The following is a 19,159-nucleotide window of genomic DNA, read 5'->3' as shown; positions in this document are numbered from 1 at the left end:
TCTCGGTGGACACTGGTTGGCCTCACTTCCCTACAGCATTGCCTGGGCGGGTGCCACACCCTCGGGCCCATCGCCGACACCCATTGTGCAGCCCGAGAGAGAGGAAAGAGTCCTCCCCTCACTGTGGCTCTGTTCAGCCCCTAGACGCTCCCTCCTGTCCCTCTGCAGGCCAGGTGGGAAGAGCCACAGAGCAGGCCCTGCACAATGGAGTGGGGTCTGAAGGTCAGGCCCACCCAGTGCAAAGTAAAAAGTATTTTGTAAGAGTCCTGGGGCAGGCAGTCTAGCACTGGGACGGAGGTTCTATACAGTCCTGAGACCTAGGCTCTTTCCAGATCACTCTTCTGCCATTTTCCTCATGGTCCAAGATGGCAGCCACAATACCTGGTATCACAGCTACATTCCAGGCAGCTAGATGGAAGAAGGATAAAGAAAAAGGCAATAAATGGTACATGTCAGCTTTGCTTTTTTTTTCCTCTTTCAGTGCTAGAAATTGAACTCAGGGCCTTGCAGATGCTAGACAAGTGGTCTACCTCTGAGCTATACCTCTAGCACTTACCAGCTTACTTTTAAGAAAGATTCTTAGAAATCTTGTCCCATGACACTTCCATTTGGTCAGAGCTACACCTAGCTGCAAGGGAGGCTGGGAGTCTTCATTCTAGGTAGCCCTGTGCCCTGCTAAAATTCATGGCTTGTTTATCAGAGAAAAGGGGAGAGTGGCACTGGGGCTAACCAGCTTTGCCTGGTACCCCTCAGCTCAGTGTCACTGGGTGCTCATGGTACAGTACTCCTGATACTCACCTGTATCCATACCTGAGGTTTCAGTATCCACCGGTGCTGGCTAGTAGTAGGTGCTTTTCAGCAGTGGCCATCAGCCTGAGGGTCTCAGAGTTCTAGGCGGGGCCTCCTGGAAACACAGGACCCTGCAGGGCTGGGGTCTGTGGTCTGTGGTCACGTGTAGCTATCGAGGCACCTTGGGCCCCCTCCTGCTGCCCCTCTGGCTGGGCCTGTGGTCCATCCTTGCACCTGACCTGGCACCCAAGCTCTGCAGATGGAGGATGGGGTGTGCACGGGGGAGCCCACTGCCAGGGCCTGACCCCTGGGCCAGGAGGGAGCCCTGCAAGGGTTAAGCAGGAGCTGGCCTGCGGTCTGAGGTAAGCGGGGAATGTGTTTGCTCAGGTAAATAAGGAAGGATTACTTATAATGGGAATCGGGCCTGGCCGACTCTTCATCTCCCAGCCTTGCCACTTCCTCCCCTCGCATTCCTGCGCTCCGCGTGCCCACACTGCCCAAGCCCGCTACGCCCCACCAGCCCCCCGCTGGGCCTTGTCACTGTGCCAGCAGGTGGCCTTGGGCAGAGGCGGGGGCTTCCCCACCCCCACAGGTGCCCGAGGCTCACCGCACCCCCTGGGGTGACCAGCTCCCCGTGGCCCATCCCAGACCACCCCTGTTCGAGCCCTGCCGGCCTCCCCATGCCTGGCTGAGACAGCAGCGGCCCCAGCTGCCTGCAGCTCCTCCTGGTCTCCAAGGCTGGCAAGGCAGCGGACGACGCCTTGGGCACCGGGCAGCTAACGGGTAAGACTGGTGGGAGGCAGTGCCCACGGCCGGGAGGCCCATGGCCTTGGTGGGACTGGGGATGCTTGTAAAGTTCAGAGCTTCTCCTCCAGGCAGCAGGTCCACGACCGTGGCTCCATGCTGAGCCCAGCTGCCCCGGCCGAGAGGAGGCTGGCATGCAGGGCTCTGCTAGCCCCGGAGGCCCCGCCACTTCTGCTCTGCCCGCAGCTGCTGGTGCCACCAGTCCCGGCTGCTCCCCCAAGGGCCGACGGGGGCTCACTGGGCCTGGAGGGTCTGGGCTGGGGCTGGGCAGGTGGTAGGAGAGCCAGGTGGGTGGGGTCCGCGTGCTACCCCAGTCTGGGGACAGAAGGGAAGTGACTGCGGGGCCTTGAAGGGGTCCTGAGATCCGCCAGACCCCACAGGAGGCTGGAGGGCGACAGGCGGCAGCTGAAGGGCTGCACCGGGTGTGCACGTGTGAGTCCGTGTGTCCGTGTGCGTGCGTGTGCGTGTGCAGGCCCCTCTGCTCACCCTAGCAGCTGCGGCCACCCGCAGCCCACGCCCAGGCCGCAGCTGCCTTTACGGCGCTCGTGGTCTCTGCGTGGCAGGGCTGGGGCTCGGCCACGCTTCCTGCCCCCACCTCCCGGCAAACCGCACCTCAGCAACCCCCGATCAAGCGGCAGCTCCCCAGCACCAGCTGCTGGGCTGAGTAACAAAGCAAACAGCACTGGGGCTGCCCAGGGCCGGGGAGGCAGCAGAGCAGGGAGGAGGCGCCTGCCTGCAGGGTGCCCGGCCAGCACTGGCAGCTGGCAGAGCCGAGCGTGCCTGCCCCTGTGGGCCTCGCCCCGGACCCGAGGCAGGAGGGGCAGCCTGGGCCGGGGACCCTACCCCTGTGAGGCCTGATGGGAAGGCTCTCTCTGTGCCAGTCGCTGGGGGCGCCAGAGCTGAGGCCCTGTTCCCACGTGCGCCTCACCAGTGATTGTTATAAACCCTTCCCACGGGCCCTCTGCACAGGCGGGGCTTCCCCGAACCCACCAAGGGGCAGGGCCGCACCCCGTGGGTGCTCAGTGGAGCGGCAGCAAGCAGAGGGTCTGGTGGAGCCCCTGTTCACTGCCAAGGTCCTCTGAAGTGTTTAACAGCCCGGGAAAACGCGGACGTGATCGGTGCTGAATGGCTGAGCGGAGCGGAGCGGAACCTGAAGAAGCCCCGCCTGCCTGCTGGGGGACACTGTCTAGTGCAGACCCCGCACTGGGCACCTGTGGACCTTGGTGCTCTCATGGCTCCCTGTCCATGAAATGAAGTTAGACAGTCTCCTCTGTCAAAGGAGGTTTTATGGAGGGGACAAACTACAGCAGGGCTTTGGGGGCTGTGTAGGAGTTGCTTAGAGACCTGAAGGCTGGATTTGCCAGCTTCTCTCCCAGGCTGAGGTAGGAGGAGCTGCAGTGGGGGCAGGAATTCCCGGCTCTGGCTCCTAGAGGCCAGGGAGGCAGCAGGATGTCCCCTCCCCCCTCCCCTAGCCGCTCCTCGGTTGTTGTCCCTCACCCCTGTCTCCTCCAGACCCTCCGCTCTGCTCGCTCACTGGGGCAGGGCCGAGCCTGGCCTGGGACCCTCCAGTCCCCACCAGTCCTGCCCCATGTGCCCTGGCCCGGCGAGTGGCCCTGCAGGTGGAGCAGCTCTTCCCAGGTTGCCTTGGGCCCTTCCTGACATTTACTGAGCCTTCTCCTTGCCTCGAACTGCTCCCAGGGAGGCCGGGCCCCCGCCAGCTTCTCCTCCCCAGGACAGGCTGGGCGTGACCGCCAGGCCCAGCTGCCTCTGTCCTGGGGCGGCAGAGATTCCCACTTCCAGCTGGGTGTCCTTCTGCCCCCTGGGCCCCACTCCCTCTGGATCCATTTCCATCCCGAGCCCCTGTTCAGTTCATCCTGACTGCTGGTGTCTGTGAGGTCAGGTGTCTTCACCTCGTCCCCATGTCCCTGTCCGCCGGAGGGTGCCAGGCCTGGGCTTGGGGCTCTGGGCACTGGCCCCTACCAGCCCCTGCAGACCCAGCAGTCAGAGTCTGCCCTGCCTCTGCCTCCCAGCCGGACCCAGGAGTAGGCAGCAGTTCCTGAGGCACACATGGTCCGGGGAGGGCACACGGCCTCCCACACCACTGTCCTGCCCAGTGCAGAGACCCAGCTGCCTTCGTGAGGCCCCCATTCAGGGCGGGAGATGAGGTTGCAGAGCCTGCCCAGGAGTCCTCAGGTGCTGGGGGAGCGAGACACCCATGGTGGAGACGGTGCTAGGTGGGTGGGGAAGGAAGGGCAGTCCGTGGGCTCACCGTGAGGGGCTGGGTGGGGCTGAGCGAGGCCGCAAACCGCAGTCTGGGTCGGGCAGGGCTGCACTTGGTGTGACCGGAAGTGGGGTTCTCTGTCCACGCTCTGCGCACAGGCCCCTCCGGGCTGAGGTCCCAGCTGGCTGGGGCAGGTGGGGACAGCCTAGCGGGGGCACAAGTCAAGGCTTTCAGGGATCCACTCCAGGGATGGTGGGGGAAACTGAGTCACACCCTTCCTCCTGCAAAAACTACTGGGCCTGAGTGATGTCTCTGCTGTCAAGGAGCCCCTGCGGCCCACTGATGGTTCTCTGCCACCTCCCTTCCAAGGCACAGAGCCAGGCAGCCAGGGAAGACAGCTGTGGGGCCTAGGATCTGGTCGGGGTCCGGACTAGCAGAGTACAGAGGAGAGCGGGGCCCAGGGCTCACGAGGGGCAGGACATGAGCCGCGCCTCCGGAGCCGCGTGTGGGGCAGACACGCGGACTGGGGCGGGGCGGGTCCCTGTTGCTCCTGGCTGCGGCCGCAGACCCTCCTCTGCCTTGGCTCTGGACGGTGCGATTTCCAGGTTCCAGGAGGGTGGGCGGGAGAGGGCTGGGGGCGCTGCTGGTGAGGCCGGGCAGGTGGCTTCTCTCCAAGGTGCTGAGCAGCAGATCCGGCGGGACGCCGGTGTGCGGCCCTGCCCACCCTGAGGGGCTTTGACCTAGGCCCTGTCCTACGTCTACCAGGCTGGCTCGGGCCTTTGAAGGGGTGCAGAGGTTTGGGGGGTGGTTGGGGGATCCCAAGGAGGGGTCCCATCTCCCTCGGCAGGGAGGCTGTCGGGGGCTGCGGGTCCCCAGTGGGGCTGGGGCTGGGCCCGAGTCCTTGGACAGGGTGAGTCTAGGAGTCACCTGGGTGCCAGCCCTGGAGTGGAAACGGGGGGCCTGCATGCGGGAGACAGCCAGGGCAGAAGTGGGGACCTCGCAGTGCCTCCGTTCCTCCCCACAGTGCCGGGTGGGTGTGCGAAGGGTCGGGGCGGCCCACCCAAGGATGAGCTGCAGCAGGAGAGCTGCATTCCGCCTCCAGGTTTGGCCTCTGGCTTCTCCACCTGCCTTCCTGGACGGAGGTGCCGAGGGGGGCTCAGAGGGGATCGCAGTGCTAATCCCATGCCCCATCCTGCTTCTGCCAGCTGTTACCAAACCCCTTTGTCTGGAGGGGAAGCTGGGCTTTGGGGCAGGAGGGGGTCAGGACTTACGGGATCTTAATCCACACATGGGGCTTAACCAGAGGGATCAAGTCGAGGTTTGGGAGCAGGAGGCATCGCTTGGGAGACGGGGCCCGGAAGGGTGGGGATCGGCCCGAGTGTCAGGAGGCCTCTGGGCTGGCACTGGCTCTGCCGAGGATGCAGGCACCTCCCTGCCACTCTGTGCCTCCATGTGCCCTGGAGACGGTGCCCCATGGGCCCAGGGCCAGCACAGGCTGGGGAGCGGGAAAGTCAGAGGAGGACCCAGGCAGGAGGGCTGCTGAGATGAGAAGCAGCAGGCGTCCCTGGCAGGCAGAGCACAGGCGGGAGAAAAGAGCCATTTTGTGTGCACAGCACAGCAAGATTCCTGGGTGCACTGCCCCAGGCCCCAAATGCCAGCAGGCGGCCCCCCCCCACTCTGGCTTTCTGCACAAACCCCTCCAGCTGTGAGATGGGGCTGCTGAGGAGGTGGGGCAGGGCCAGCAGGCACTGGGGAGCCAGGCACGCTTCTTGGGCAGAGGTGTGGGGCGTGGAGGGAAAGGAGCAGCAGGAAGTGGGGTGGGTGTGGGGTGGAGGAGCCCACTCCAGAGCTGGGCAGAGCTTTGGGGCGTGGGGCTGGGTCAGCAAGAAGAGGCCAGGGCCTTGCAGAGCTGGGGAGGAGCTCAGGCAGGCGGTGTGGCCCCCAAGCCTCCCCGGCTGTGTCTGCACAGCAGACCCAGCCCCTGCTCCCAGGCAGGAATGGCAAAGCAGCGGCAGCACCCAGCCCTGGTCCCTGCCAGCGGGGCACAGCCCGACCGCCTGCCAGGACCTCTCCTCCCACCGCTGAGTTAACCATTAACTCGGGCCCTGTTGGAGCTGGGGCCAGGCTTGCTGGGGAGCAGCTCCATGGCGTTTAGCGGGGTGAGGGGAGCTGGTGTGTGGGGTGAAGAGGGCAGGGCGGGAATTCACAGCTGGGAGCAGTGCCCTGGGCCAGGAGTCAGGAGACCTGGGTCCGGGCCTCGCACCTCTCCGTACCTTGACTTCCCCCGTGGAGTAGGGGTGAGAACGAGGCCCAGGCTGCCAGCCTCTGGGGCTGGGGACAGATGCCCGCCCATCCCTCCTGCCGACCCCAGCCGTTGCCTGCCACTCGCCTGCCCGAGGCCTCAGAGGAAGCCAGCACGCTGCTCCTGGGAAATACTGCCTGCCTGGCCTGCGGCCCGGGTGCTGGCAGAGGCCGTCCTAACGTGGCAGCTCGGGGCTCTGGGGACGTGGACGGGCACAGGAGTGGGGGGGCTGGGGGGCTCTGCAGGGTGGAGCCACGCAGGGCAGGGCGTGGGCACAGGCCAGGGTGGAACCTGGGGCAGAGCGGGCTGTTCGCACTGCCTGGGTAAATATCACTGGCCCAAGACACACACGAGTGTTTGCAGAGAGGGACTTGGCATGCCACCAGGCCTGCCCTCTGTCCCCCACAAGCCCGGCACCCCCGCCCCTGGCCACCCCGCCCACCCTGACCTTTTCTTCCTTGTCACTTCAACAGCCCTTGAAAGGAAGACTTGATGTCAAAGGGAGCAGCCCTCTGTCTTGTTGGCAGGAAACTGCAAGGCTGCCATGTAAAGTTGGGGAGGTTGGGCACTGAGCAAGGGGGTGGGTGGAGGGAACTGCAGTCCTACCTGGGCCCAGTCACCCAGCCTTGCCGTCCCTTTCCCAGTTATTAGGAAGACTGGAGTGGCTGGCTGGCCACTGAGGCTGCACAGGGTGACTGCAGATGCCCAGGAAGCCCCTGGGCCGCCCCTCCATGCCGGGTGCTGTTAGGCAGGCCGCCAGCCCCTGGACTGCGACTCCTCCTCCTGGGACAGCGGGCCAGCAGCAGCTCTCCAGCAGCATCGGAGTGACCCAGAGGCCTGTGGTCGGCGCTGTCCCCACCCTGCCCCAGGCCTGGGCACGCAGGTGTCTGCCACCACCCACAAGGGCACAAGCCAGCCTGCCTGTTCCTTGCCTCCTCTTTGCCCTTTCAGTGCGGCACTAGGGATGGAACTCAGGACCTTCGCACTGAGCTGCATCCCCAGTCGTTTTTATTTTTTATTTTGAGACAGGGTCTCAGTAAATTGCCGGGCGTAGGGTCAGACTCCCAATCCTCCTGCCTCTGCCTCCCAGGGCGCTGGGCTCACTCCTCCCCGGTGAACACCCCTTGAGGTTCGGGGCCACACGCCTCCTGGCGACCTTCTACTTCTATGTTGCCGCCTTCTTGAGTCTCAGCCCCGAACGCATCGCCTGTTCCTGGGACGCAGGGGGTTTCCCGGTCAGCCTCTCCGGTCCACAATCCCAGACTGCACACTGGGGCGGGTTCTGAGGGTGGCCCGAGGGAGGGCTCCACCTCTGCCCCGGTGACGGGCACAAGCTTGGCCACAGCAGGAGAGGTTTAGGTTAGGGGGCTGGGAAGGGTCGGGACAGGAAGGGCCCCTTGTCTAGACCTCAGTTTGCTCATCTGACAAATGGGTCTCTCAGTGCCTTCCATTCTGAGCCTCAGGGTGGATTTACATTCATCAGTGGGTCCAGATTTGCAGCTCGCAGCCAGCCTGGCCCCTCTCCTGCCCCTTCTTCCTGCCAGCACTGACCTCAATGCCCAGTGACCCAGCAGCCCCAGCTCCCCCAGGCCCTTATCCCGGTAACCAGCGCAACGGCCCCTGAGGGGAGGCGGACACGGTCAGCCTCGGCTCTTTCCTCTCTGCAGACAGCGCCGCCAGCCCAAGCAGCAGCGGCATGGGCAGTGCCAGCCCGGGCCTGAACGCCGCGCCCCCTGGCTGCCTGCTGCTGCCCCCGGACACAGTGCTGCGCTCGGGCCTGGAGAAGGTGGCGGGGCCTGAGAAGGGGGACTGGAGCCCCAGCCCGCCTGCCACACCCACCTCCGAGCAGGCCCTGCCCACCTTCTACCTCTCTGACTTCGACATGTTGTACACTGAGGACGGCACCTGGGTGGCCAAGGGCCCTGAGGCCAGCGGCCGGGAGGAGCCATCTGAGGAGCCCGAGCAGTGCCCAGTCATCGACAGCCAGGCCCCGGGGGGCAGCCTGGACCTGGTGCCGGCCGGGCTGGCGCTGGAGGAGCACTCGCTGGAGCAGGTGCAGTCCATGGTGGTGGGCGAGGTGCTCAAGGACATCGAGACGGCCTGCAAGCTGCTCAACATCGCCGCAGGTGAGCCCTCCACACGTCCTCTTGGCCCCCGCGCTGGGCTGGGGTCATGGGGCAGAGGCCCTGCTGGCAGCCCAGGGTCCCCCACGCAGCTGCAGCCTGGCTGGGAGAGTCCCCATCACCTCTGTACCCCACACTGCTGACCAGAGTCCCCACTCAGTAGGCCCTGAGCCAGGTGATCCTAGCTTTCCTCCCTCTGTCCGCTCTGCTCTCCTCCACTCTGCTCCAGCCTCCTGCCTTCCTGTCTGCTGTTCTCGCACCACAAACCCCAGGACCTTTGCACCTGCTGATCCCTCAGCCTAGAATGTTCTCTCCCCAGATATCTACCTGGCCCCCCTCCCCACCCCCTGGCTCAGGTGTCACAGGACCTGATCCTCCATCAAAGTTGCTGCCCCACCTCTAGCTCCTATTCCCTCACCCACTGTACTTCTCCCTCCCTCAGTCCAGACTTTCATTAGCCCTGCTGATTACCCGCTCTTGTTTACCATCTGTGTCTCCCTCTAGAGTACACATGCCACAGGGGCAGGGATTTACCCCTTGCTTGTTCATTTCCACACCCCAGTGCTCGGATGGCACCTGGACAGAACAGCTCCTCAATACACAGCTGTGGAGCGAATCTAACCCAACCACTCATTCCTACCCCAGGCCCTGTTCCAGGCCCGGGAAACCGAGTGGGGCCTCGGTGCGGGGGTCCCTGTGTCCTCAGGCTGGTGTCACGGTGAGGGAGACAGGTCACAAGACGGCAGAGCTCCGTGCCCCCGGCATGCATGGTGAGGACAGGGAACAGAGCAGGCCAGCCCCTGCCAGGCCGGGAAGGTGGTATGGGCCTGGCCTGTCTGCAGCATTCCCAAGCTCCGCCCCGGCGGGCCCCGGGCCCTCTCAACAATGGGGACAGAAACAAATGGCTTCGACCTGGGAGAGGAAATGGGCTTACGGAACAGGAGGTCAAGGTGTTCGCTGCTGTTCACTTGGTGGCTCTGCTGTCACTGCCCACCAGCCCTGCCCACCTGTGTGGCCTGCCAGGGGGCACCGGGGTCCTAGCCAGGGGCCAGGGACAGCCTGGGCTCAACACCTGTGCATGGCACAGCTACCACACACTCAGCCCCATGCAAAGCGGCCCTTGCCAGGCCTCGGTTCCTCCTCTGTAAAGAACCAAGGAGAAGGGATGAATGCAGTGGGGTCGTGACACCAGGAGATGCAACTGAAAAACACAGTGGGGGGGCCCGAGGATTTAGCTCAGTGGTTCCACCTGCCTCGCAAAAGTAAGGACCTGAGTTCGAGCCCTGGCACCAAAAACAAAACAAAACACAGTGTGGGCTTAAATGATGCAGTGTAAAAGGCCCATCAAGGCAAAGCCACCCCAAAACCCTCGCCCTGGTGTCAAGCACCCCATCCCATTATCCTTGCCAATTTCTGCAGCACCTCTGGCGTCCTCTTTCCTGAGGGTCCTTCGTTGTGTTGTCCTGGCTGCTTCCATGACCCAAATCTACCTGAAACTTCTCCCTTTCGCGGCCATTTGGACTCGGAGGAAGAGCCAGCGCTCACCCAGTGCCAGACACGGTGAACAGGCCGGACAGGGGCACCGGGATGTTTTTACAGCCTGCTTTCTGCTGGATGGCGCTTGGCAGCGGCATTCACTGCATTTTTGATCAAGAAACTCCTCGACATGAGAGAGGACTTCAGAGCTGCTTCAGAAAGGACAAAACCGATGGGATCAGTGAGCTCAAAGAGGGGAAAGATTGTGAGGGGGACTCATGGTGATGTGTCTTCTACTGTAACAATTTTTTATTTTGTTTTTGTTTCTATATATTTTTTTTTTGGTACCAGGGATCAAACTCGGAACCTTGCGCTTGCAATGTAATAATTTTTTATTGTTTGTATTTTTTATTTTTTTTCATTTTTTGATGCCGGGGATCGAACTCGGGACCTGGTGCTTGCAAAGCAGGCGGCAGAACCACTGAGCTAAATCCCTGGCCCTATAATAATTTTTAAAATGTAAACATTCTCCACACATCTCGATCATCCCTGGTAATTCCTGGTTAGGTTTTTCTCCCATTCTTGAGGGGCGCAGGGGAACCAAGAAATAGCTAAGGAGAAGCCCACGTGTTCCTGGCTTAATGCCACTGTCCCCTCTGGGCTGGGACTCTGCTGCAAGGTCCTTTCCAGGGGCCCTGGGCCCGGGTGAGCCAGGGTTTCAGAGCCACTGGCTGCCCTGCCCTGAGCCATGTTTGCTTTCAGGTCCTCGTTATCCCCTCTGGCTCCTCTCTTTTCTGGGGTCCCCGCCCACACCTGGCTCAGAGGGAGCAGGTTCCCAGGGCTCTCACTGAGCAGGGAGGGTCCCATCTGGAGCTCAGGGGTGTCTCTCACCTAGACCCTGTGGACTGGAGCCCCAGCAATGTACAGAAGTGGCTGCTATGGACCGAGCACCAGTACCGGCTGCCGCCTGTGGGCACGGCCTTCCAGGAGCTGGGGGGCAGGGAGCTGTGCTGCATGTCGGAGGAGCAGTTCCGCCAGCGCTCACCCCTGGGCGGGGAAGTGCTGCATGCGCACCTGGACATCTGGAAATCAGGTGGGACCGGTGCAGAGGGTGGGCGGCCAGCGCGCAGGCCGGGAGCAGCCCAGCCCCCACCTGGGCTCCCCTGGGAATGCAGCCCCGATGAGGGCAGCCTGCCTGGGTCCTAAGGGAACTCATTCACCCAAGCCGCTGTCGGCCCTGGCCCAGTCCGCAGAACTTTAACATGGAACATGTGGAAGTTGAAAGGTAGATTTCAGAGCCAGGCACGGCGGGGCACACCTGTAATTCCAGCACATTGGAAGGATGAGGCAGGAGGAAGACAAGTTCAGGGCCAGTCTGGGCAACGTTGGGACTTAATGAGACCCTGTCTCAAAAAAATAGTAATCCCAGCCCTCAGGAGGCTGAGGCAGAAGGATGGCCTTGAGTTCAAGGTCAGCCTGAACTACATAGTGAGATGCTGTCTCGAAAAATAAAAATATAAAAGTAAAAAGAGCTGGAGATGCAGCTCAGTGCAAAGGCCCTGGGTTCAATCCCCAGTACAGCAGAACAGAAGAAGGTAGAAGTTAGATCATGGAGATGTGGGAGCTGAGGGTGACTGAGGACGTCAGAAAGTTCATTTTGTTTGTTGGTTTGGTTTTTTTTTTTTTGGTACCGGGGATCAAACTCGGGACCTTGTGCTTGCGAGGCAGGCACCGGAACCACTGAGCTAAATCCCCGGCCCCAGAAAGTTCATTTTAAATTTCAAAGTTTGTTTGCTCTGCTTCACTCTTCACTAAAGGGGTGATAAATGTCCCAGTTTAAGATCATAGTGAGAAACAGTGCACGGTGACCAATATGTCTCCTCTGTGCTGCCCCCGCTGCCGAGTGCTTCCTGAGGCAGCCTCGGTCACCAGTTTCTGGGCCCCTACCCAGAGGTCACCTGCGCATCCTTGAGCAAATGCACAGACGGACTCTGAACCCTAAAAATGCATCAGTACTATCCGACAGCCTATGGCTCTTCACCAGCAGCGTAGCTTGGACCGGGCTTCCCATCAGTACACACGCGGCCACCCTCTTCTTTTCTGGTACCAGGAGCTCTAGCCCTACCACTGAGCTACATCCCCTCGTTTTCTTCTGAGACAGGATCTTCCTAAGTTGCCCAAGGGGGACTTGAACTCTCAAACCTCTCACCGCAGCCTCCCAGAGTGCTGGGATTACAGGTGTGAGCCATCTTACCTGGTTGCCCTATACTTTTCAGTGGCCGTGTGCCCAAGTACACGTTTCCATTGTCTCAGTGGCATGGCCACTCTCTGTCCTGGGCACAGCTGGGCACTTTGCTCAGCCAGTCAAGGTCCCTGCTTTGAGGGCCTGGTAAGAATAATGGGTTGGGACCAGGCAGAGGATCCCACAGAGACCAGCACTCCCCCAGCTCAGGGCCCCGGCCGGCGGGTGGTGGCGTGGACCGCAGCAGGCGGCCTCCTCTGGTGTCGTCATGGGGATGGGAGAGCTGGGTAGAGGCTGGAGCGGCTGGAAGCCCTGGTGCCCGGCAGCTGGAGGGCAGGGAGTGGGTTTCACAGTGCGGGCCTGAGTGCCGCCCCCCCCCACTGCACCCACTGGCTCACAGGTAAGAAGAGGGTGTCCAGTGAGCCCCAGGAACCCGCCGCATGGGGCACAGGAGGCAGGACATTTGCAGAGGCTCCAAGCTCTGAAATCCTAACTCTTCCAGGAAGCTCCTTATAAGCAGCCTGCTTCCAGATCGGAAGTAAGCAGGGAAGCGCAGGGGACACCCAGCCACCATTGAGGGCCTCTGTGGCCCCACGTGGCACCCCTTAGCCCTCCCCACCTCCCCTGGGCCTCTCCTGGGCCCCCAACCTGCTCTCCTTGCCCAACAGCGGCCTGGATGAAGGAGAGGACCTCGCCCAGGGCCATCCACTGCTGCGGTGAGCCGGTGGGCAGGGCTGGGAGGGCCGAGGGAGGTCAGGCGGCTTCAGCTGCCCACTCACCACCCCTCCCTGGCCTCCAGCCTCCACCAGCGAGGACAGCTGGGCCGACAGCGAGGTGGACTCGTCCTGCTCAGGGCAGCCTATCCACCTGTGGCAGTTCCTGCGCGAGCTGCTGCTCAAGCCTCACAGCTATGGGCGCCTCATCCGCTGGCTCAACAAGGACAAGGGTGAGTGTGGGCTCCAAGGCTAGCAGGCTGGGGAGCTGCCCCACCTCTGCCCTGGATGCGATGCCGGCACGCAGCGGCCATCAGCTGCCCAGGTTCTGGGCAGGGTCTATGTCCTCATCTGTGTGACCGGCCACACCCTGTCCTGTTGAGGACCCTCAGTCCCGAACAGAGCCCGGAATGAGACTGAGAATCGGTCTTTGTCCTTAAAGCAGCACAGCTTCAAGCTGGGAGTGCTGGTGCACACCTGGAACCTCAGCTCCTCAGGAGGCTGAGGCAGGAGGATGGCGAGTTTGAGGCCAACCTGGGGAACCTAGTAAGACCCTACCTCAAAATAAAATGAAACAGGTCCAGGGTGAAACTCAGTGGCAGAGCACTTGCCTGGCACCCATGAGGCCCTGGGTTCCATTCCCCAACACCACAAAGAAAAAGCATCCTAACTTCGCTGGGGAGACGAATGGTGTCTGAAGAGAAATACAATGTGAGCCACACAGGTTGGATTAAATGGTCAAGTAGCCATGTTTAAAACAAGCCCAGGACCTGCAGTAGGGGCCTCAAACTCGACCCATAGGAGCAGAGGCTGGCGAGAGGGCCAGGCTTTCAGAACCCCGAAGAACCAACCGATGCAGGCAGCCAGGCCCCCACACATACAGCTGCGCCTTACTGGGACTTGCACACGTGCCTCTAACCCTCCCACAACCGGGGGCCCGGGAGTCAACCCGCCCTGGCCTTTGGTCTGTGTCTGCCCCGCTGTTTCCTGGCCCACTTGCACCTCTGCTTCTCTCCCGGCCCTCCTGCTCCCCCAGGCATCTTCAAAATCGAGGACTCTGCCCAGGTGGCCCGGCTGTGGGGCATCCGGAAGAACCGGCCTGCCATGAACTACGACAAGCTGAGCCGCTCCATCCGCCAGTATTACAAGAAGGGGATCATCCGAAAGCCGGACATCTCCCAGCGCCTGGTCTACCAGTTCGTGCACCCCATCTGAGGCCCGAAGCCACCCTGGCCACCCTGGCCTCCCTCTGTCCTGCCGCCTTTGCCCGGCCAGATCTGGCTCGGCCCAGGGAAAAAGAGCAGTGTGGGGCTAAGCCAAGCACGAGGTCAGGGGGTAGAGCAAGCTCCCTGTGACCCAGGCCCTTTCTGCTCACATGGACAGTGCCCTGGTGGACACAGGCTGCTCCCAGGTTATGATCCCGTTCACCTCCACCTCTGACCCTCCAGGTCCAGAGCAGCACCTGCTGAACAGCAGGGACTTGGCCACGGCTGCAACAGTGGGGGCGTCCTCTGCTCCAACCCCTGCCGCCCACTCTGCCCCAGGCCTGGCATGGAGCTAGGAGACGTCTGCACCCTGAGCCAGGAGCCGGGAGTGCCCCCGGGACCAGGGAACAAATATGTGAGAGAACTGGCAGGTGCCCAGGGTCCGTGCAGGGAATGGGACAGCCGGTCACGGGTCAAGTGGTCATAGAGGTCACACATGGTGACAAACGCACCTGCGATCCCAGCACTCTGGGAGGCTGAGGCAGGAGGATGGCAAGCGAAGCCCAATCGGGGCAATTTAGGAATTTAGCAAGGCCCTGTCTCACAATAAAATAAAAATAAAAGGGCTGGGAGTGTTAGCCCAGTGTGAAGGGCCTGGGTTCAACTGCAAACAAATTTTAAAAGATCTTTTTTTGGTTACAGGGCCCTGGGGTGGGCAAGGGAAGGTGGCTTTGAGCTGAGCCTAAAAGGAAAGAGGTAATGGGTCTGTAGCAGCTTGTGGAGAAGCCAGTGAAGCCTCCAGGCTGAGGAGGGGCTGGAAGGACCATCAAGGCCCGTACCGGGAGAGGCCACTGGGGGATGGGGGGGTGGGGATAGATGCGTGTTTGCGCATGTGCCGGGAGGCCACGCCCACCGCCCACTGTCCAGGCCCAGCGTCACCCTTCCAAGTGTCCACCGCGTGCCCAGGCCCCCCTAGGTACAGGCATGCCCACGGCTTCCTTGTCATTGACCTTCCCAACAAAACTCTGAAGTAGCACTTACTCCCCCATTTCACAGGTAACACAACTGAGGCTCAGAAAAGCTAAATGATGCTCACAGTCACACAGCTGATTCCCAGCAGACCCAGGAGCGTCCATCTCTCCCCAAGGACAGGCAGTCCCTGCCCCTCCATCCCTCGGCCTCAAGACTGGTTGGCAGCTCTGGTGCCCATAACTTTAGCTTCCATCCACAGCCAGGTTTCCAGGAAATCAGGAGGTGCCAGCCCCACCCAGGCCACCAAGGGTTAACTGTGGCCCTGGACGTCTGCCTTCTGCCGCCAGCGATTTTATTGTCTTCGGAAGAAAGTTTACTCCTGGCAGTGAGCAAACAGCACCTTGGCATCTGCCAGCTGGGACTAGACCCGAGCGGGAGGGGGCCCTGTTGTCTCCCACCCCGGGACCCGGCAGACTGGGACCCTAGCCAGAGCCAGACTCTGCTCTGCTGAACGAACTGGTTTTGTCTCTGGCCAGCCGGCCCTGCCCCCAGCGAGTGTGGATGTCCCAGCTAGGCCAGGTTCTGGGCGGCTGGCAGAGCTCAGACAGGGGCTAGGAGCACAGATGGGGGGTGAGAACCTGGGTGCAGGGAACAGAGAGTCTTTGGGGTGCAGGCAGCCCTGTACACCAGTGCCTGGCAGGCCCCCTAGAAGCCGGGAGCTGTCTAGGGCCTCCTCCTCCACATGCCTCCCTGTGAAGGCCCCGCCTGGCCAGAGTGTCCCCCGACCCCTCCCCAGGGCGATGCTCCCTGGCTCCCAAGGACTAACGGGACAGCTCTGCAGATAAGACAGTGAGACCATCTGTCTTTACTTGATCCTGGTTTCAAATGGAGGTGGATTTGGGGGTGCTGGAAGAAGGAGTGGATTCAGTCCCCCTCCCTGCCCTGAGCACACTTTGAGGCAGGAGGGTATGGGGTAAGGCGCTGGGGGTTTTTTCAGTCCTGGGGATGGAATCCAGGGCCTGGCAAATGCCACAGTTACATATTTATGTAACTTTAACTTTTTTTTAAATTTCGAGACATTGTCTTGCTAAGTTGCCCGGGCTGGTCTCCCTCATCCAATCCTCCTGCCTCAGCCTTCTAACAGGCTAGGATTACAGGTGTGCCCCTACCACGCCCATCAAGGGAGGATGGACTTGTGTCAGTGTCCTGCTCAACTGCCAGGACCAGTGAGGCCTCAGAGAGACGTCTCACCAGACTGGTGCAACAGGGCACTGCCCCGTGGGGGACCTGGGTACAGCGGGGCTCAAGGGGAGCCCCGGGGCTGGACTTGGAGTTGACACTGGGGCAGGGCCAGGGCCTGGCAGAAGCACTGAGAGCCCAGAGCGCCAGTCCTGCCCAGCCCTGAGCGCTCTCCCAGGGGGTGCCCAGAGGACAGCCGCAGAGCAGGGCCTGGTGCCACATGCAGGGAGCCTGGGCCTGAGGCAGGAGAACCACAGGCTTCGGCAGGCACTTTGAGAATTCTGCTTTAAAAACCACAACTATGAGCTGGAAGTGTGGTGCACCCTGTAATCCCAGCCTTCTGGGAGGCTGAGGCAGGATCACAAGTTCAAGCCCAGCCTGGGAAACTCAACCAGACTCTGTCTCAAAAGCTTTAAAAAGGGCTGGGGGGTGTGGCTCAGTGTGAAGAAGGCCTTTAGTGCAATTGCTGGTACTGGAAAAAGAAAAAAAACCAAAGCCACGTGGGGGCCAAAGTCACCTCTGACCCATGCATGAGTCTAGGACCCTGAATGCCCCAGCCCTCCCGGCCCAGGGTGGCCCTGGGCAGCTCAGGAAGCTCCAACATAACCCCACAGACAGCCAGGATGTGGGACTCTGGGGGTGAGGGCCCAGCACACAGTCGCCTGGCCAGGACAGCGCCCAGCTCGGGGGGCTGCCTCCCAGACAGACGTCCCAACCCCAGCAACAGGCCGGAAGCAGACACAGCCGACTCAGCAGGACCACGCCCAGCCAGGTTGACACAGTTCTGGATTTTATCCACAGTCGTACAGTCACAACTTATAGATATAGATATTTGTATTTATATACCTTTAAATTACACAATCATGTACAAAACAGGTGCGTTGCTGACACCACAGCACTTCTCGGAGGTTCACAAGTGTCAGAACTAATGGAGTCAGGGGGCCAGGGTGGCAGGCGGCAGCGGGGCAGCCCGGCCTCACAGAGCCAAGCCACAGAATGGTCCTTAGCCGGAGACAGACACCTTACTGGCCCAGCCCTTAGTCGGCCGGCACAGCATTGCGTGGGGCAGGCAGGGCCTCGGGGGCCCTGACCCCAGCACTGCCGGGTGGGGTGGGGCCCGAGCTCAGGGGACTTGCCTCGGGTCCCAGGGCCGGTCCTGTGTGGAGCCATGGGCACGGCTGCTCCAAAGAGGTGGGTTCTCCAGTCCCCGCCCAGCACTAAGCAGCCAGAAGGTGAGAGGGACAGGCCTGGGTCCAGGCTGGCACAAAGATGGGGAGCCCAGGCCCCAAGGTGCAGGTAAGCCAGCTTCCTACCTCTGCAGGCGAGCGGTGAGGGGCACAGACCTGCTCCCCTCTGCGGGGTGCTGAGAGCTTTTGCCCTGGGAGTGGGCAGCTCCGGGCTCTGCGGGGCCCTGGGCACGTTTCAGGCCCAGAGACCAGGCAATGGTAAGAGGGTGCTGGCAGTTGGGGGATGCCTGTCCCTGGGGTGCCATCACCCTTGGCCCTGAGCGAGGCCTGCCCTGTCCCAGGCCCCTGCCAAAGCTGTCAGCATCCTCAATGCCCACAGGAACAGGGTGGAGCCCTAACAGGAGCAGGGAGCCAGAGGGCCGGGGCCTCGCACTGCCTTTACCTGGAGCCCGAGAGGCCACAGAGGGAAGCAAGAGGGGTCTTTGTTCCAGAGGCCTGGGACTGGCAGGGCCCAAACCTGGCACCTGCACCTGCACTCCTGCTGTCACCAAGCAAATTGGTCTCTGCCCCTCCTACCCCACCCGAGTCCTTTAACTGGGACCCAGGCTTGAGAGATGGGAGTGCTGCCAGCTGGGGAATGTTGTTCAGGGGGCTGGGGTATCAGGAGGAGACATGATGACTATTCTGCCCGAGGCCAGAGGTGCTCTCTCCTGCTCCACTTGACTGTAGGCTTTGCCCTGGTGGCTTCCTGGGGCCTCCCCAGGCCCCAGAGGAAAAAGAGAGAGGGATGGCTAGGCTGGGAGCCCTGCAGGCACAAGGCGGATTCAGAGCCCCTGACTCTATGGTTATGGGTAGATGTGGAGGGCCAGAGGCTGGGTGGCCGGGCAAGATGCCCTCCTCCCCAGGAAATGGGAGGAGGCTGCTACTGTTGCTGGCTTTGCCCTGGGTTTGGGAGCCCCCCGCCCTGGGCCAAAGGTCTTGAGACGGGGGAGAGTCTCTGCAAGCGGCCGAGGGCTGTGGCTCTGAGGGGCTCTGCCCAGGTGGGGGTAGCTGGGAAGAAGGGTCTTGTTGCACAGGTGGGCCTGGTACAGTCTTCGCTGAGGGCCTGCTGCCCTCGCACTCCCTGTCCTGCATGCAATGATGCCCCCCTGGTCCAGCTCACCCCTCTTCATGTCTGGGGAAGCCTAGGAGCCCCTGGAAATCTCTACAGGAAAGGAGGGTGACCCTTCCTCCTCCGGCCCCACCAGTCCCAAGGGATGGGGCTAGGAGAAGAAGGTACTGGGGCAGAGTGGAAGACTAAAGATCAGGGGCTCCCTTCTCGGGGAGAGGAGGAGGAAGAGGTTAGGAAGCCAGGCTCAGAGAACAGGGTGGTGCTGGCATATGCAGTGGGCGGGGCAGATAGGGGACAGTGAGACAGGGGAGACAGGTCCAGATATCCCTCGGGGCCCAGGACACTCTTTGGTGGACTCTGAAGAGCAGATGTGATGCTGGACTAAGTCCTAAGACCCTTGGCCACCCTAGGGCCATCATCCCAAGTTCCACCACCCTGGCCTCCAGGTGGCCCTGCAAATGTTCTGTCTTATATTTTTTGACTCTTAAAAAAATAAAAGCTTGATCGGAAAATATGTCTGGAACTCTATGGCAAGGGAGGGAGAGGAGAGGGGAGGGACCGGAGCGGTGGAAGGAGGGAGGCGTGGCCGGCGGGGGGACTAGATGGCCTCCACGTAGTTGGCGGGGTAGAGGCCCAGCTGGCCGCTGTCCAGCCGCCCGCGGCACCAGCCCTGCTCGTCCTCTTCGCCCAGCTTGGTGAGCTCATCTCCTGGGAAGGGAAAGGGATGGCAGTGGACAGGAGCGAGGTTGGCCCTCCCTCCACGGACACGTGGGGT

The 19,159-nt window shown here is 61.7% G+C and overlaps 2 protein-coding genes across 7 annotated transcripts in view; one reads left to right on the top strand and one right to left on the bottom strand.

The window, feature by feature from the left end:
• Positions 1 to 1,222: 1,222 nt before the first annotated feature.
• Positions 1,223 to 14,543, top strand: Spdef (SAM pointed domain containing ETS transcription factor). 2 transcript variants are annotated; one of them, XM_087210496.1, is made up of 6 exons: positions 1,223 to 1,572; positions 7,784 to 8,242; positions 10,611 to 10,808; positions 12,626 to 12,673; positions 12,757 to 12,903; positions 13,707 to 14,543. In XM_087210496.1, exons 2-6 carry the CDS (start codon positions 7,813 to 7,815, stop codon positions 13,883 to 13,885), a joined length of 1,002 nt encoding a protein of 333 aa, XP_087066622.1. In that variant the 5' UTR covers positions 1,223 to 1,572; positions 7,784 to 7,812; the 3' UTR covers positions 13,886 to 14,543. The 2 variants fall into 2 exon arrangements, with proteins under 2 accessions (XP_087066622.1, XP_004846795.2); XM_004846738.3 differs by lacking the exon at positions 1,223 to 1,572 and having other exon boundaries at positions 7,674 to 8,242; positions 13,707 to 14,065.
• A 2,316-nt stretch (positions 14,544 to 16,859) lies between these two features.
• Pacsin1 (protein kinase C and casein kinase substrate in neurons 1) overlaps positions 16,860 to 19,159 on the bottom strand; it is a 38,715-nt gene continuing 36,415 nt past the window's right edge. For all 5 annotated transcript variants that reach the window (XM_087210495.1, XM_004846741.3, XM_004846743.4 and 2 more), the window contains one exon: positions 16,860 to 19,092. In XM_087210495.1, the coding sequence (XP_087066621.1) occupies positions 18,983 to 19,092 (110 nt within the window). In that variant the 3' untranslated portion in view covers positions 16,860 to 18,982. The remainder of the gene's footprint in view (positions 19,093 to 19,159) is intronic.

The sequence above is a fragment of the Heterocephalus glaber genome, unplaced genomic scaffold (assembly GCF_053883595.1).
Source record: "Heterocephalus glaber isolate CG9 unplaced genomic scaffold, H.glaber_assembly_v1.0 deba00001141, whole genome shotgun sequence".
In the NCBI taxonomy this organism is placed as follows: domain Eukaryota; kingdom Metazoa; phylum Chordata; class Mammalia; order Rodentia; family Bathyergidae; genus Heterocephalus; species Heterocephalus glaber.
The sequence above is the reverse complement of the archived record's forward strand: the minus strand, read 5'-3'. Positions and strand labels throughout refer to the sequence as shown.